A 13,868-nucleotide genomic window follows, 5' to 3' on the forward strand; every position below is an offset into this window, starting at 1 on the left:
AGAACTTTATTTAAATAAATTTCTTGTACTTCAGTTTTATTATTGTAGAACTTTTATATATTTGTATTGATTGTCTTGTTTGATTTTTGGTATTAGGGCAGTCAGTAAATTTTGATATTTTATAGTGGCCACGCCTCACGCCCTTATATATTTTTATACTTGTTGTTATCAGTATTTATATTTTTACGATGTTTTAAAGGTTATTGTTAGTATCGCAAATGGTGATAAGATGCTGCCATTATTAACGTCAGCTTTTGTAACTAAGCTTGTATGGTTATGTATAGTAAATACTATTTTTGCAAATTTCTATTTTTTAATAACATACGTCAAAAGTCTTGCCTCTTGTTTATTTAATGGTTACTCTGCTATTATATCCTTTGAAGTTTTTTGCCTGACCCCTGGGCAGTGGTGTGGGGAATTTATATGGTTTAGCTTTTTATGCCTGGTTATAATATTTATTTTTTCCCTTCGCGCCCAGAGTGAGTCGGGGACGCAACCCCTCTTCCAATTAAGGAGGAAGAAGGGTTTCAAGGGTTACCCCAGAATGTATCCCAAAATTTGTTTGCAGTAGAAGATTCTGAAACGAAGAAATGTATGATCCTACATCAGGTAGTGAGGATCAAACCTAGTTTCAATTCCTGGGTAGCAGATGCAGAAATAAAAAAAAAAAAAATTATAACTTTAGCAATTTTGTACTTGTAATCGAGTAGGATGTTTGTAATGAGTTTTTTATTTGTAAACAACTAGGTCCTTTATTTCAAGATCATTAATTTTTATGGTCAAATGTAGGATATATTTACTTAATATTTTTGAGCCAAAATTAAATTGTTTTACTCATCAGAAGGGACAGACATCGATGCAATCCTTTAATGTATTAATGAGTATATATTTAATGATTTTACAGATTTTAAATATTATGATCAAGATTGCAAACAAGACAGCGGATGCCACTATAATCGGGTAATAAACACAGTATTAAATATATTTTTATTTTATATTATATTATTTAAATATTTTTAAAATAAAATTTTTTTTTTGCCACTCTCAAGGATTAAAACTATAACAGGAATCGATCGTATTAATCAATATATTATTGTGTTTGTTTTTTGACGATTTTTGGAATATTTTCCGAATTTCTGAGTAAATTAAAACAGATTTTCAAAATGTCTGCGAAGATGGCCGACAAAATTCCGGACGTGACAATAGTTGACTGTCTAGTAATATATATTACTACTGCATTCGAGCGATAAAAAAATAAACTAATATGAAGGCAGCGATCTTTAGCAGACGAAAATAAAATGGCGGATCCAAGATGGCCGCTATGACGTCATACTAGTTGATGTAATATATTACTTGATATTAGTGGTGGGGTTCAGTCCGCTGATAGCCTCCGTGAAGTAAGGACATCGTTGCCATTTTATTTGCCCTCGTCGGGATAGAACCAAGGACTTCAAGCTCCATGCAAAGGTATGTTTTAAAATATAATTAAACTATATTCTTAATTTTTTATGTTATCAACATTTTTTTCTGATGATTAAGGAATTTCAATGTAGTGACTGTGACATCATAATCAACTAGGATTTGCCTAGAAAACGAAGTGTTGGAATACAAGATGGTAGAAAGTTCTATAAAACGAAATGGTGGTGGTAATATAATTAAATATGGCAGTCATAAAATCATCAAGGATGGTCTCCCAAGTCAAAGCCAGGGCCGAGATCAAGTCCAATCCAAAATGACTACCGTGACGTCACAATCCAAAAGAACGAAAACCGGATATCGCTTTACTATTCGACTCCTGGAGGCGGACATGCTATTATAAACTACTACCCTTGAAAGCGAAATAAAAATAAATATGTAAAGCAAATGAATAAAGGAATTTAATGGAAACACATCTAGTAACAAGTTACTTATTTGCCGGCTTCCGTTTCTGGATCCTCCAGGAGTTTAACACAGGCTTCTTTCTTTTCAACTAATGTCACCGATAATAGACATCATTGTAGAGCTTGCCACTAAATATATGCTACCACCACTCTTAAATAAACATGTGATTTATAAACACATACATAAGATGTCACGACAAGACAAAAATTTAACTAGGCCAAATAATTACTGTTCTGAATAAAATAAATGAAAATACAAAAAGTTTCTTAGATTTCAAAAGTATTTAATTATTGACCTTTAAAACATAAACATTAAGCAAAAATATTTTCTATGGAATCATAAACCATCATTAATACTAAAAATTAGGAATCCTTACTAATATTATAAATGCGAAAGTCACTCTGTCTGTCTGTCTGCCTGTTTGTTACCTTTTCCCGGCTGAACGGCTAAACGGATCGTAATGAAATTTGGCAAGGAGATAGATTATATCCTGGGGATGGACATAGGCTATCTTTTGTCTAAAAAAATAAATTTTAAACGGGTTAAAAAATATATCTTAATTTTATGTAATGTGTGTCATAGATATACAAAGTGTTAGTGTCATTCCTCTATGTCTGCCGAACAATAGCTTTCAAGCCATTACGTTACGTTTTGCTATTGTAAGGAACTAAGTAGAGAGAAAGAAAAAAATAAATATCTTGACAGTTTGTAGTGTCGGCATATTTGTTTCAATTTTCAATACCGTTTTTGTAAATTACAATTTAAATTGCAGAAAAAAATCATGTTTCATAGACACATATATAGTGAGCGTGTGTCATTTCTGTATGTCCACGAGGTCTCGCCGCGTCAATTTTCTCCTTCGGGTGAACCCGTCCGCTTACTTAAATAAACAGCTTTTATCGTTGATTTATTTCATGATTTATTTCATGAAGATCTGCTCTCATAAAAAAGTTAGTTTTATAGACATTTAATAGGTCTCTCTCTCTCTCTCTCTCTGAAGATCAATCTATGAATCGTTACAAATTTATTTCCTTTATTTTTTTAAGTTTGATTTGATACAATATGATTTCACTAAAAATCAATTTCTACCCCTTGCTATTTTCATTTCCACATTACGAAGTTTCACTTCTTCCACGAGGAGGGACTCCACGCAATATTTTTGCATGCAATTAAAAACTATTTTTTAATGATGCCAAAGAAGTTTAACTTCTAATGCGCGTACCTAAGTACACGCACCCATTTTTTTTAAATTTAATTTCTTCTATATATTTTTTTTCTCCCTACCTAGGGCACTCATAATTCTTTTCAATTTCACGTGTATGTTTTCAATGTCATTCGAATTGTACAATTTATTTTTGTCAAATTGGTCATTATTTATACTTTCTTCATTTTGGAAACATACGTATTTTAGGTATTATGACAAATAAAAAAAATTAGTTTAACTAACATTCTTAGGTTTTTATTGTGTGGATAGTTTCAAGTTCAATATTGTGTAGGTACATAAATTCTTAAACTTATAAATTTCTTCGAAATTTATTCATAGGTTGGAAGGGCCTAGTAATATTTTCTATTTGTCAATATTGTTATTTTTTTTACAGTACCTACTTATGTGCAAGGAGTTTGGTTAAGTGTTTATAATTTATCTGCTGAGCGTCAAGAGTCTTAGGGCTGCTGAGACCGAAGACCAGAAATATTTATCAATTATGTAATATATTGTTGAAAAATTTGAATTTAACTATTTCAGGAAAGTTGATTTTTTTATTAATTAGAATAGTTACGTGTAATTGCCATCTTCCTTTATTTCATATTAAACATTATGTTTGGTTGAGTGTGAGATAATTTTATTTATGTATGTTTTAATTTCATTTAATTTCTTATATATATATATTCTTACCTACCTACTTCTATTAAATTTCAGGCGGATGTTAACATTGTCATTCCAGTTGTATAAATTTTTTTGTCAAATTAATTGTTATTTATACTTTTTGTTTCATTTTGGACTATGTTTTTTTTTTTTACTTAATTAAAGATTTGTGGTGTGTACAGGGAGTGATATCTCTATTAATTTATATACTCCTTTGGATAAGCAGAATATTGTCACCACAGTTTTACTATAAACAAATCCTACAAATGTTTTAAACATTATGACAAATAAAAAATAGTTTCACAATCATCCTTAGTTTTTTTTGGTGTGTATAGTTTGAAGTTTAATATTATGTATGTACGTAAATTCTTAAATATACAGTTATTTATTAATTTATTTAGATAATTATTCATAGGTAGGTAATAATCTTTCTATTTGTCAATATTGTTATTATGGTAGATATGAGTACAGTAAATTTTCTACATTCTTTCTCTTTTCTATGCTTATATTCCTTTATATCTCTTTCGATTTGGAGTGTTTCTGAGCCATTCGGGGTCCTCAACATCACCCCCCTCCCTCCCCCCCCCCCCAGGTGGTTAAAGTAACAAAATTTCGAAAGTTTAAAAATTTTTAAAAATCTTTCTATTTCGACTTTAAGTGTTTTCAAGCCATTCAGGGTCCTCGAACCCCCCGCCCCCCTCTGGGAACAAAGCCCCAAAATGTCGACAATTTCAGGAATTTCAAATATCTATTCTTTCGAGATGGAGTGTTCCAAACCATTCGAGGTCCTGAACATCCACTTTCCGCAAAAGTGAAAGCCCTAAAATTTCGAAATATAAGAAAATATATAATTGGATGTTGGCATGTATGACGTCGATAAACTCTTACACCGTTTGACAGATCGCCATGAAAGTTGGCACATCGAAGTGTTTTTTATCATGGAGAAGGTTTTTATGCTATCCATTTTTTTTTGTAACTCGCCGCTAGATGGCGCTGTAGCGCATCAACTTCTAAACCTTTCAACCGATCGCCATGGGTAAACAGAAAACCATAGATCACAGATACACAAACAGTAATTATGTTTCATTTATTAATGTCCACCACACTGGACATATCGCTATCCATTTTGCTGTAACTCGCGGACAATATTTCACCCGGTGTTCAGCCCGGGCAAAGCCGGGTACTGCAGCTAGTTCAAAATAATATCGAACAAGCTGTAACTTGGTCGTTTGCAAGACTTATGCGAAATATTAATTAATCGGTTGATTCTGTAAAAACAATTACTTTGATAACTTAGCCAGTTATTTATTTTTATTAGTCATCTTTTAAAAAAACTTGCTAAATTAGCAAAGTAATATTTTTTAAAGCATGACAAGTCAAATGTACCCAATTAATTATTTTTCTTCCTAAGTCTTTTAAATAGTTGTTCTCCCTGATGATTGATATTATTTTGAATTGTTATGAATAGTAGGAATAGTAGGTTTATTTATGATTGAGTAGCGAACGTTTTTAGTTACTGCATATTATAATTTAGTGCAACAATGTCATTTATAAACTTAAAAAAATGCCTATAATTTGAAAATTATACTATTTTTTAATGATGTTTTATTTTTTTTATAATTGTAATCGTCTTACTTATAAACTGTTTAAGGCTTCAAATCTTGTTTTGCAATGGGACATCGCGTAAAAATTTATCATTAATTTAATTTCATCTACAAATTAAATTGTGTGTGAGCATGAAGAAAACTTACATTATGATGTCCGAAGAAAGATACGGATTGGCTTAGAAAACAAATTAAGGTGAAAGTCTTAAATTTTTTGTTTAAATTTGCATTTGCACTTGTTGATAGGCGAATATCCATTAAAGAAGCAAATATCTTGTATAGAGACCTGCAAAATTCGCGGATTTTTCGGTGATAGGCTAGAATTCAAACACATATACCTCTTAGATAATTTTACTATTGGCTATTGGCTTAGTGTTCATCTGGACGAATCTCAACCAGTTATAAACCCTCAACCAAAGAAGGATAGAATAACAGACTAACCAGCTGAGACGACTTACAAGTCAGCAGCCAATGAACTTGCATTATTTGCCCAAGTGTACAGGGGTGTGTGCAGTCTATCCTGAAGGCCATCAAAACAGCGAATTTGGCAGGTCTATATTAATAAGGAATAGGCCTAACAACTGTACGTGAATGCTATCAAAAAAAAGAAGCACTACCTAGAATAATATACATATTTATTCATTACAGAATAATTTACGAACGATAAAAAAAATCACGAGAGAAAATTATTGGTTAAGTAGAAACGTGACATCATCATTATTACAGATGAATACAGATGTATAAAGGCTATTGCTGTTTTGCAATACCTATAGGTAAAGAGGGGGAGAGCGCTTGCCTGGCCCACGATGCTGCCGACGCGCACGTCGCTCTCCACGGAGAACTCGTACAGGTTGGAGGGCACGAAGGCCGGGTTGTTGTCGTTGGCGTCCAGCAGCGTGACCTCGACGGTGGCCGCTGACACCTGGCTGCCCGCCGCGCTGGGCACCTTCTCCCGCGCCTCCACCCTCATGGTCAGCGAGGACTGCCGCTCGCGGTCCAGCGCCGCCTGGTCGCGCACCGTCAGCCAGCCGGTGCGCGGGTCCACCACGAAGGCGCCGCGGGGGTCCTCCAGCTGGTACGTGAACTCGCCGTTGTCTCCCTGCCGACAACAACACTTCAGCTGGTACGTGAACTCGCCGTTGTCTCCCTGCCGACAACAACACTCCAGCTGGTATATCAACTCGCCGGTGTCTCCCTGCCGACAAGCGTCGCCATAAAGTCAACCACACACCAGCTGTTACGTGACCTCGCCATTGTCTCCCTGCCGACAAGCGTCTCCCCAAAGTCAACAACACTCCAGCTGGTACGTGAACTCACCGTTGTCTCCCTGCCGACAAGCGTCGCCCCAAAGTCAACAACACTCCAGCTGGTACGGGAACTCGCCGTTGTCTCCCTGGCAACAAGCGTCTCTCCGAATTAAACAACACTCCAACTGGTACGTGAACTCGCCGTTGTCTCCCTGCCGACAACAACACTCCAGCTGGTACGTGAACTCGCCATTGTCTCCCTGCCGACAACAACACTCCAGCTGGTACGTGAACTCGCCGTTGTCTCCCTGCCGACAACAACACTCCAGCAGGTACGTTAACTCGTCGTTGTCTCCCTGCCGACAAGCATCGCCCCAAAGTCAACAACACTCCAGCTGTTACGTGACCTCACCGTTGTCTCCCTGCCGACAAGCGTCGCCCCAAAGTCAACAACACTCGAGCTGGTATGTGAACTCTCCGTTGTCTCCCTGCCGACAAGTGTCGCCCCAAAGTCAACAACATTCCAGCTGGTACGTGAACTCGCCGTTGTCTCCCTACCGACAAGTGTCGCCCCGAATCAAACAACACTCCAGCTGGTAGGTGAAATGGCTGTTGTCACCCTGCCGACAAGCGTCGCCCCAAGGTCAACAACACTCCAGCTGGTAGGTGAACTTACCGTTGTCTCCCTGCCGACAAGCGTCGCCCCAAAGTCAACAACACTCCAGCTGGTATGTGAACTTACCGTTGTCTCCCTGCCGACAAGCGTCGCCCCAAAGTCAACAACACTCGAGCTAGTACGTGAACGTGCCGTTGTCTCCCTGCCGACAAGCATCGCCCCAAAGTCAACAACACTCCAGCTGGTAGGTAAACCCGCCGTTGTCTCCCTGCCGACAAGCGTCGCCCCAAAGTCAACAACACTCCAGCTGGTATGTGAACTTACCGTTGTCTCCCTGCCGACAAGCGTCGCCCCAAAGTCAACAACACTCCAGCTGGTAGGTGAACTTACCGTTGTCTCCCTGCCGACAAGCGTCGCCCCAAAGTCAACAACACTCGAGCTGGTACGTGAACGCGCCGTTGTCTCCCTGCCGACAAGCATCGCCCCAAAGTCAACAACACTCCAGCTGGTATGTGAACTTGCCGTTGTCTCCCTGCCGACAAGCATCGCCCAAAAGTCAACAACACTCCAGCTGGTATGTGAACTTGCCGTTGTCTCCCTGCCGAAAGCGTCGCCCCAAAGTCAACAACACTCCAGCTGGTACGTGAACTCGCCGTTGTCTCCCTACCGACAAGCGTCACCCGAATTCAACTACACTCTGGCTGGTACTGCGCGCCTGATTCAAGTTAGCTAGTGTCAGGGGTTTTTAGTCAAAGTGCAAACAAAATGACATATTTAAATTGATAGGTGTTAATGGAAAATAGTCGTTTGTATTGTTCCCTATTTAGTAAGTGACTTGTGAATTGACTTCTTAGGTGACACCCAAGCTCTCTTATAATGAACAAAAAATGCCCCGTTCCCTTATGATCCCACCTATAAAGATTCGCAGAGGCTACTCGTGGCAAAATTTGGGAAATATTTTTGAGGATTACCAGTATAACTTTGGTCGTAATTTTTGGATAACATCTGAATTTATTTGGAAACATTTATGGCCACCTTATGGACACTGGAATTTCTGTAAACCCATACAAAGTTAACAGGCTGAGGAAAAAATTAATATTTTTAGAATTAGTCATTTTCGATCGCAAAATGATCATGGATTCTAAAAAATTTGCTTCAATCGTCAACTTTCCTGTAACCCAAAATTAAAAAGCTGTGTAACTAGTTTTCTGGGCCTCTTTGGTTATTTTGAAATGGGAATGAAAAAAAAAACACCGAAATGCAACTAATATGCTGTTCTATCTGACCAGTTAATATACTTTATGGGGAAAGTGTCCGTTAATACTTTGGCCACTTGTCTTATCCAAGCAGGGCCCATAGTTAGGGACCGGAAAAATTCGCGGTGTGAATGACCTCTAGGATGGACTCCACGATCCTCTATGTACGCGGGAATATTACACCAGCTCATTGGCTACTGACTCGTGACACCAGCTGACTGGGATGCTCGTGATTCGATACTTCTTACGTTGAGGGTCATTCATTGGCTCACAGTCCTTCAGGCAAAACTGTGTTCCAATCACTGAAGCGGCAATAAGTTACACGCAGTTGAATTCTAGCCTATCGCGACTGTAATGGTTATTGTCTAAGATTTTTCATTACTGGGATACACACAAGTTTTTTAAAAGTATGATATAGCAAAGACTATAATGTGTTTTGAACCATTAATTAATAACGCGTTTCTTATACATTTAAAAAGGTCAGCCCTGGAGTTGGAATCACCATATATTTATGTATTACGTGTTAGTGATCCTACCATCAAGGACCCACCGTACTTGACGATCTGACGTGACCAGTCGAAATGAACCCGCGAATTTTACCTGTCTCTACTCATAGTTCGCTTTTCGTCCGGCACAGCGATACGGGGTAGGAACATCGCAGGGATCGAACTCGGACTTTCGGCGCGTCAGGAACATAAGCCTATGAGTAGAGATACGGAAATTTCGCGCATTCATTTATTTATTCGCAAGTTAGAATGCAAACGTTCACACTCTCGCACTGTGTTCATGAATGGACCGCAGTTGTTTGGACACGCAACCTCCACGACCGTGAGCCAAACGATTCCCAGCTAGGAGAGAAGTAAGCGAATCAGCTAGTGTTGATTAACAAGTCCAAAACTGTTCTCACTAAGAAATCAACCAATGGATAAGCAAACATCGGTTTAACACACCTATTACATTGAATTCTACCCTGAGGCCAGACGAATTCACGAAATTTCCGGGTCTCTACCTATGAGTAGAGACCGGAAAAATTCGCGAATTCATTTCGCGATAGGCTAAAATACAAATAGTTATACCTCATTGGTGCCTCTGCCATTGGCTCACAACTAACCTGGATGTCTCTGGGCCAATGAGAAACGCCCGAACAAAGCTTTATCGAATCACAGGCTGCTACGTTGGGACGTCTCACAAGACAGCAGCCAATGAGTGGGTGACATTTGACCGAGTGTACGTAGAACTATGGAGTTCATCCTGCAGGTCATTGAACCCGAGAATTTTTCCGGTCCCTACCTATGGGTTCCCGCGAGGTGCATGTGGCGGTGATGGCAGGACGCACCTGGTCGAGGTCGCGCGCGACCACCTGCAGCACGCTGAAGCCGTTGGGCAGGTTCTCCACGATGCTGATGTTGTAGAGCTGGTGCTCGAACTGCGGCAGGTTGTCGTTGAGGTCCAGCACCTCGACCTCGAGGCGCGCCGTGGCGGCCCGCAGCGGGTTGTCCAGCTGCGCCGCCTGCAGCTGCAGCGTGAAGGTGTTGCCCGGCAGCCCGCGCTCCTGCTCCAGGTCCAGCTCGCGCTCCAGGAACAGCGAGCCGTTGCGCGCGTCCACCGCGAAGAGGCGGCGCTCGTTGCCGGCCACCAGGTCGTAGCGCAGCGGCGCGTCTATGGCGAGGTCCTGGTCGCGCGCTTCCACGGGCGGCTCGAAGCGCAGCTCCTGGTGCACGCGCCGGCCCTGCGCACGCGTTTTCTCTTTGATAACTACAAGGAGTTTATAAAACATGGGTGGGATGGAAAAAAATATCCCTTCGTAAGTATAACATCGAATTTGAACATATTATGTATCAACCTTATAATGTTTATCTATAACAGTATGGAAAAATTTCTGATTAGACGAACTATTGCTGCAAGGGGTTGAAAGAATAAGGGGGAGAATTAAAAAAAAAATATAACTCTCATAGTACGTACCTTAGTACATACATTATCAAATCCGTTAAAATTTATTTGTAAATCTTATGATTTATGTTACAAACCTTTTTATTCTAAAAAAAAAAGTGATCAGACGATCCTTTATTGCTAGGGGTTGAAATAATGAGGAGTAGAATTTAAAAAAATTCATAACTCTAATAGTAGGTTAACTGTCAAATCTGTTCGGAGTGTTAGTAAATCTTATAATTTTTATTTAAATCTTTTATCGGAAACGATTTTTGATAAGATGAACCATTTCTACAAGGGGTTGGAAAAAACCAGGGTAGAACATTAAAAAATTCATTTTTTCCTTAAATAGTACACTATCAAATTCGTTCTAATTCATTGTAAAACCTTTAATTATAATCTACAACTTTTATTTAAAATAGTTTTTTTCGTAAGACCTACAATGAATGCAAGGGGTGGAATAAACAGGGGTTGAATGACGAACAATTCAAAGCTCCCTTATTAGGCACACTATCAAATCCATTTGAATTGGTTCTAAATCCTATAATTTTTATCTAAGACTTTCATCTGTTGCAATTTTTGATAAAATTCACCATTAAACTTGGGTTGGGATAACAAAATAAATAAAAGATTTCCCAACCATTTAAACTACCGAATCAATTTTCATTTAGGTTAAACTTTATAAATATTGAATAAACAATTGTTTAAATAAATTTTTATCTAACCAACCATTACTTCAGGGGGTGGAAATAACAAGGTTTGAAGGTAAAAAAATTATCATTATTTTTTTATAGTTTTACTATAAAATCCATTATAATTTATTAAATAAATCGTTGACTTCATCTAAAACTTCAGCTGAAACAATTTTTGATTAAACGAATTATTACCGTAAAAATAAAGGATTGAAATTTAAAAAAAAAATTTAAAATGTTACATTCCAGATGGTCCCTTTCTAGTTAAAGGGGACCTCAGTGACTATGAACGCAAATATTTACGTGATGGTCTGTTATTTATTTTAAAACCAAGCATGACTCAGCTATGAGCAACAAATTATAATCCGCTGTCTTCGGGCTATTTCAATTATGTTCAAACGTTATAGCCATTTTAATTTCTTAAATAATAATGTTGTTGTGTTTGTTAATTTAGTAATTATATGGAAGAGAGTCAAGCTCAAAATATATTTCTATTACAGATATACCCAATCATTAGAGACCGGAAAAATTGGCGGGTTCAATGACCTCTAGGATAGACTCCAATATCTTCTACACACTCGGGCAAATTCCAACTGTTTATTAGTTGCTGACTTGTGAGTCGTCTCGACTGGGTGGCCTGTGATTCGACACTTCTATGAGTGAGGGTCTCTAATTGGCCCTCAGTCCTCCAGATAAACAGTGAACCAATCAATGGCAGAAGCAGCACTTAGGTATAATTATTTGAATTTTAGCGTAACACGAAACGAACCCGCGAATTTTTCAGGTCTCTAGCAATAATACAAGTAATCTAAAGGTTTGTAGTATTTTACACACTATGTAGGAATCATTTAATTACCTTAAACATTTTTCGATTTTAAAAATTAAACATTAATTTGTAACACGAATCATTAGACAGAAATTAATACTTATAGTTGCATTACTAGGGGCATGCAGATTTCGCGAAAATATTTCGAGACTAGTTGAAAGTTGAAACACTGTAGCACCGTCTGTATCTCGTGATCGGGTGAGTTTCTCCCAGGTGCAAATAGATTGTAACAACACCAATCACAGTGATTAAGTGCGGAAGTAAACGCGTCCTGAGTAATTCGGTCGAATAAGGCAACGTCTTCTCTCGCTAGACGGCAGCCAATGACAAGGAAGAAACCACATGTGCGTGTGTACCTTTTTGTAGTCCAATGAGTGTTCAGATCTTTTCGCGTTACAGATCGGACAACCGAGCGACCCCACAGTTAGACCTTGTAGATGTACTGGACTGTAATGAAACTAATAGCCGACATTCTACGACATTGCATGGTGGACGTGTTAGTGTTGCGACATTTGCTTCGTCCGTGAGGTGAACCAGCCAAGGCCGCCGAGGCGACTGCGAGTGTTCTGGACACGCACGGCCGCGGACACGGACATAACAGGTGACCGCGCGGACGGCCGGGTGGAACCGAGCATTGGATTCGAGCGACATTTCGTGACGACCGACCTTGAAGCGACTATCTTCCTGTCCCGAGACTCGGCCATTCCATTCTCCTGTCTGGGTCGGCAAACACTCATACACACGTCAAAGGCTTACTTCGGGCCATACTCGGGGACATATTTGAAAATCGTTATATCGCTTTAAATGAAAAGAGGAATTTGAAGAGCATATAATAAAGGTATTTTCGGATTTTTAACATTTTTTTTCACAAATACCGCTCAACTACATATGAAGAAATTTAAAAATTCGATATCTCCTAAAGTATTTGGAATTTCTAATCTCCGCCGATTTTAATGAAAAGAGGAAGTTTAACAGCATAAAATAAAGGTATTTTCGGATTTTTAACATTTTTTTTCGGAAATACCGCCCAAGTAAATATTTACCCAAATATTTTTCTAATAATTTTGCTGCATCAAATGCTTAATAAAACATTTTCTTCAATAATACAAAGATTTTCGTTTACTCGCCATGTTTACAGTTTGAAAGTCTGTAAGCAACTGCGAAAATGAAAATGTGTAACAACTTAACAAAAAACTAGAGACCGAGGTAAACATGTGCAAGTTCATCATACAAAAAGAAAAGACAACATTTCTTAGAATCTCCGGTAAGTCAGTTGAAGTAAACACGTGCTAGATAATACAACAAAACATCAAACAAAAGAACGTACGCAGCTGATCAACTTCGGCAACTTAGATAGTACTGCTTAATGATTTATAATGTCGTATTGTGTTCGTTAAATAGAGTGAGCGTGACGCTATATCGAGTGTATTATTGTATAGAAAACCAGGCGAACCAACCAAAGTCAAGCAATTTCGACGTTTTAAGGAGCTTGGCGTTAAATCAAGTGACGTTATAAAGAGTTTACACTGTGTATATATTGGAGGAAGAATTGCAAATATGTACGTATAATTGCTTCAAACAAGTATATTTTAATAACATAAAGTTACGAACGTAAGTGACAAGACCGCGATGCGCGCCAGGTTCATTGCTGGCTGGCGGTCTCGCACGGCCACTGACGTCACGCGCCGTCCATTAACGTAAACATTCCCGCGTGCCTGGCCGGATTACAAGGCCTCTCTCTACCTCTCCCTCTCTTCAAACGAACATCGTCAAGCCTCGGGCTATTATCACCCTTAGCGGCCAAGGAATACCTGGTGTACAGAGGCCACCGCGTGTAGTGCCTTGAATAAGCGTCGTCATTCTTGATGTTTCGGGCGTTGGGTCGACCCGGGATTACGAGACTCGTCCAATTCGTTCTCGTCGGTTCGAGTAAAACGCCACAGGTACTTAAGC

The 13,868-nt window shown here is 38.8% G+C and overlaps 1 protein-coding gene across 1 annotated transcript in view; it reads right to left on the reverse strand.

Moving 5' to 3' along the window:
• The window catches only part of LOC134542720 (cadherin-89D), a 153,667-nt gene that overhangs the window by 71,811 nt on the left and 67,988 nt on the right, over positions 1 to 13,868 (reverse strand). The window contains 2 exon segments of the mRNA XM_063387193.1: positions 6,146 to 6,448; positions 9,805 to 10,197. Coding sequence (XP_063243263.1) covers positions 6,146 to 6,448; positions 9,805 to 10,197 — 696 coding nt within the window.

The sequence above is a fragment of the Bacillus rossius genome (genome assembly GCF_032445375.1).
Source record: "Bacillus rossius redtenbacheri isolate Brsri chromosome 9 unlocalized genomic scaffold, Brsri_v3 Brsri_v3_scf9_1, whole genome shotgun sequence".
NCBI lineage: Eukaryota > Metazoa > Arthropoda > Insecta > Phasmatodea > Bacillidae > Bacillus > Bacillus rossius.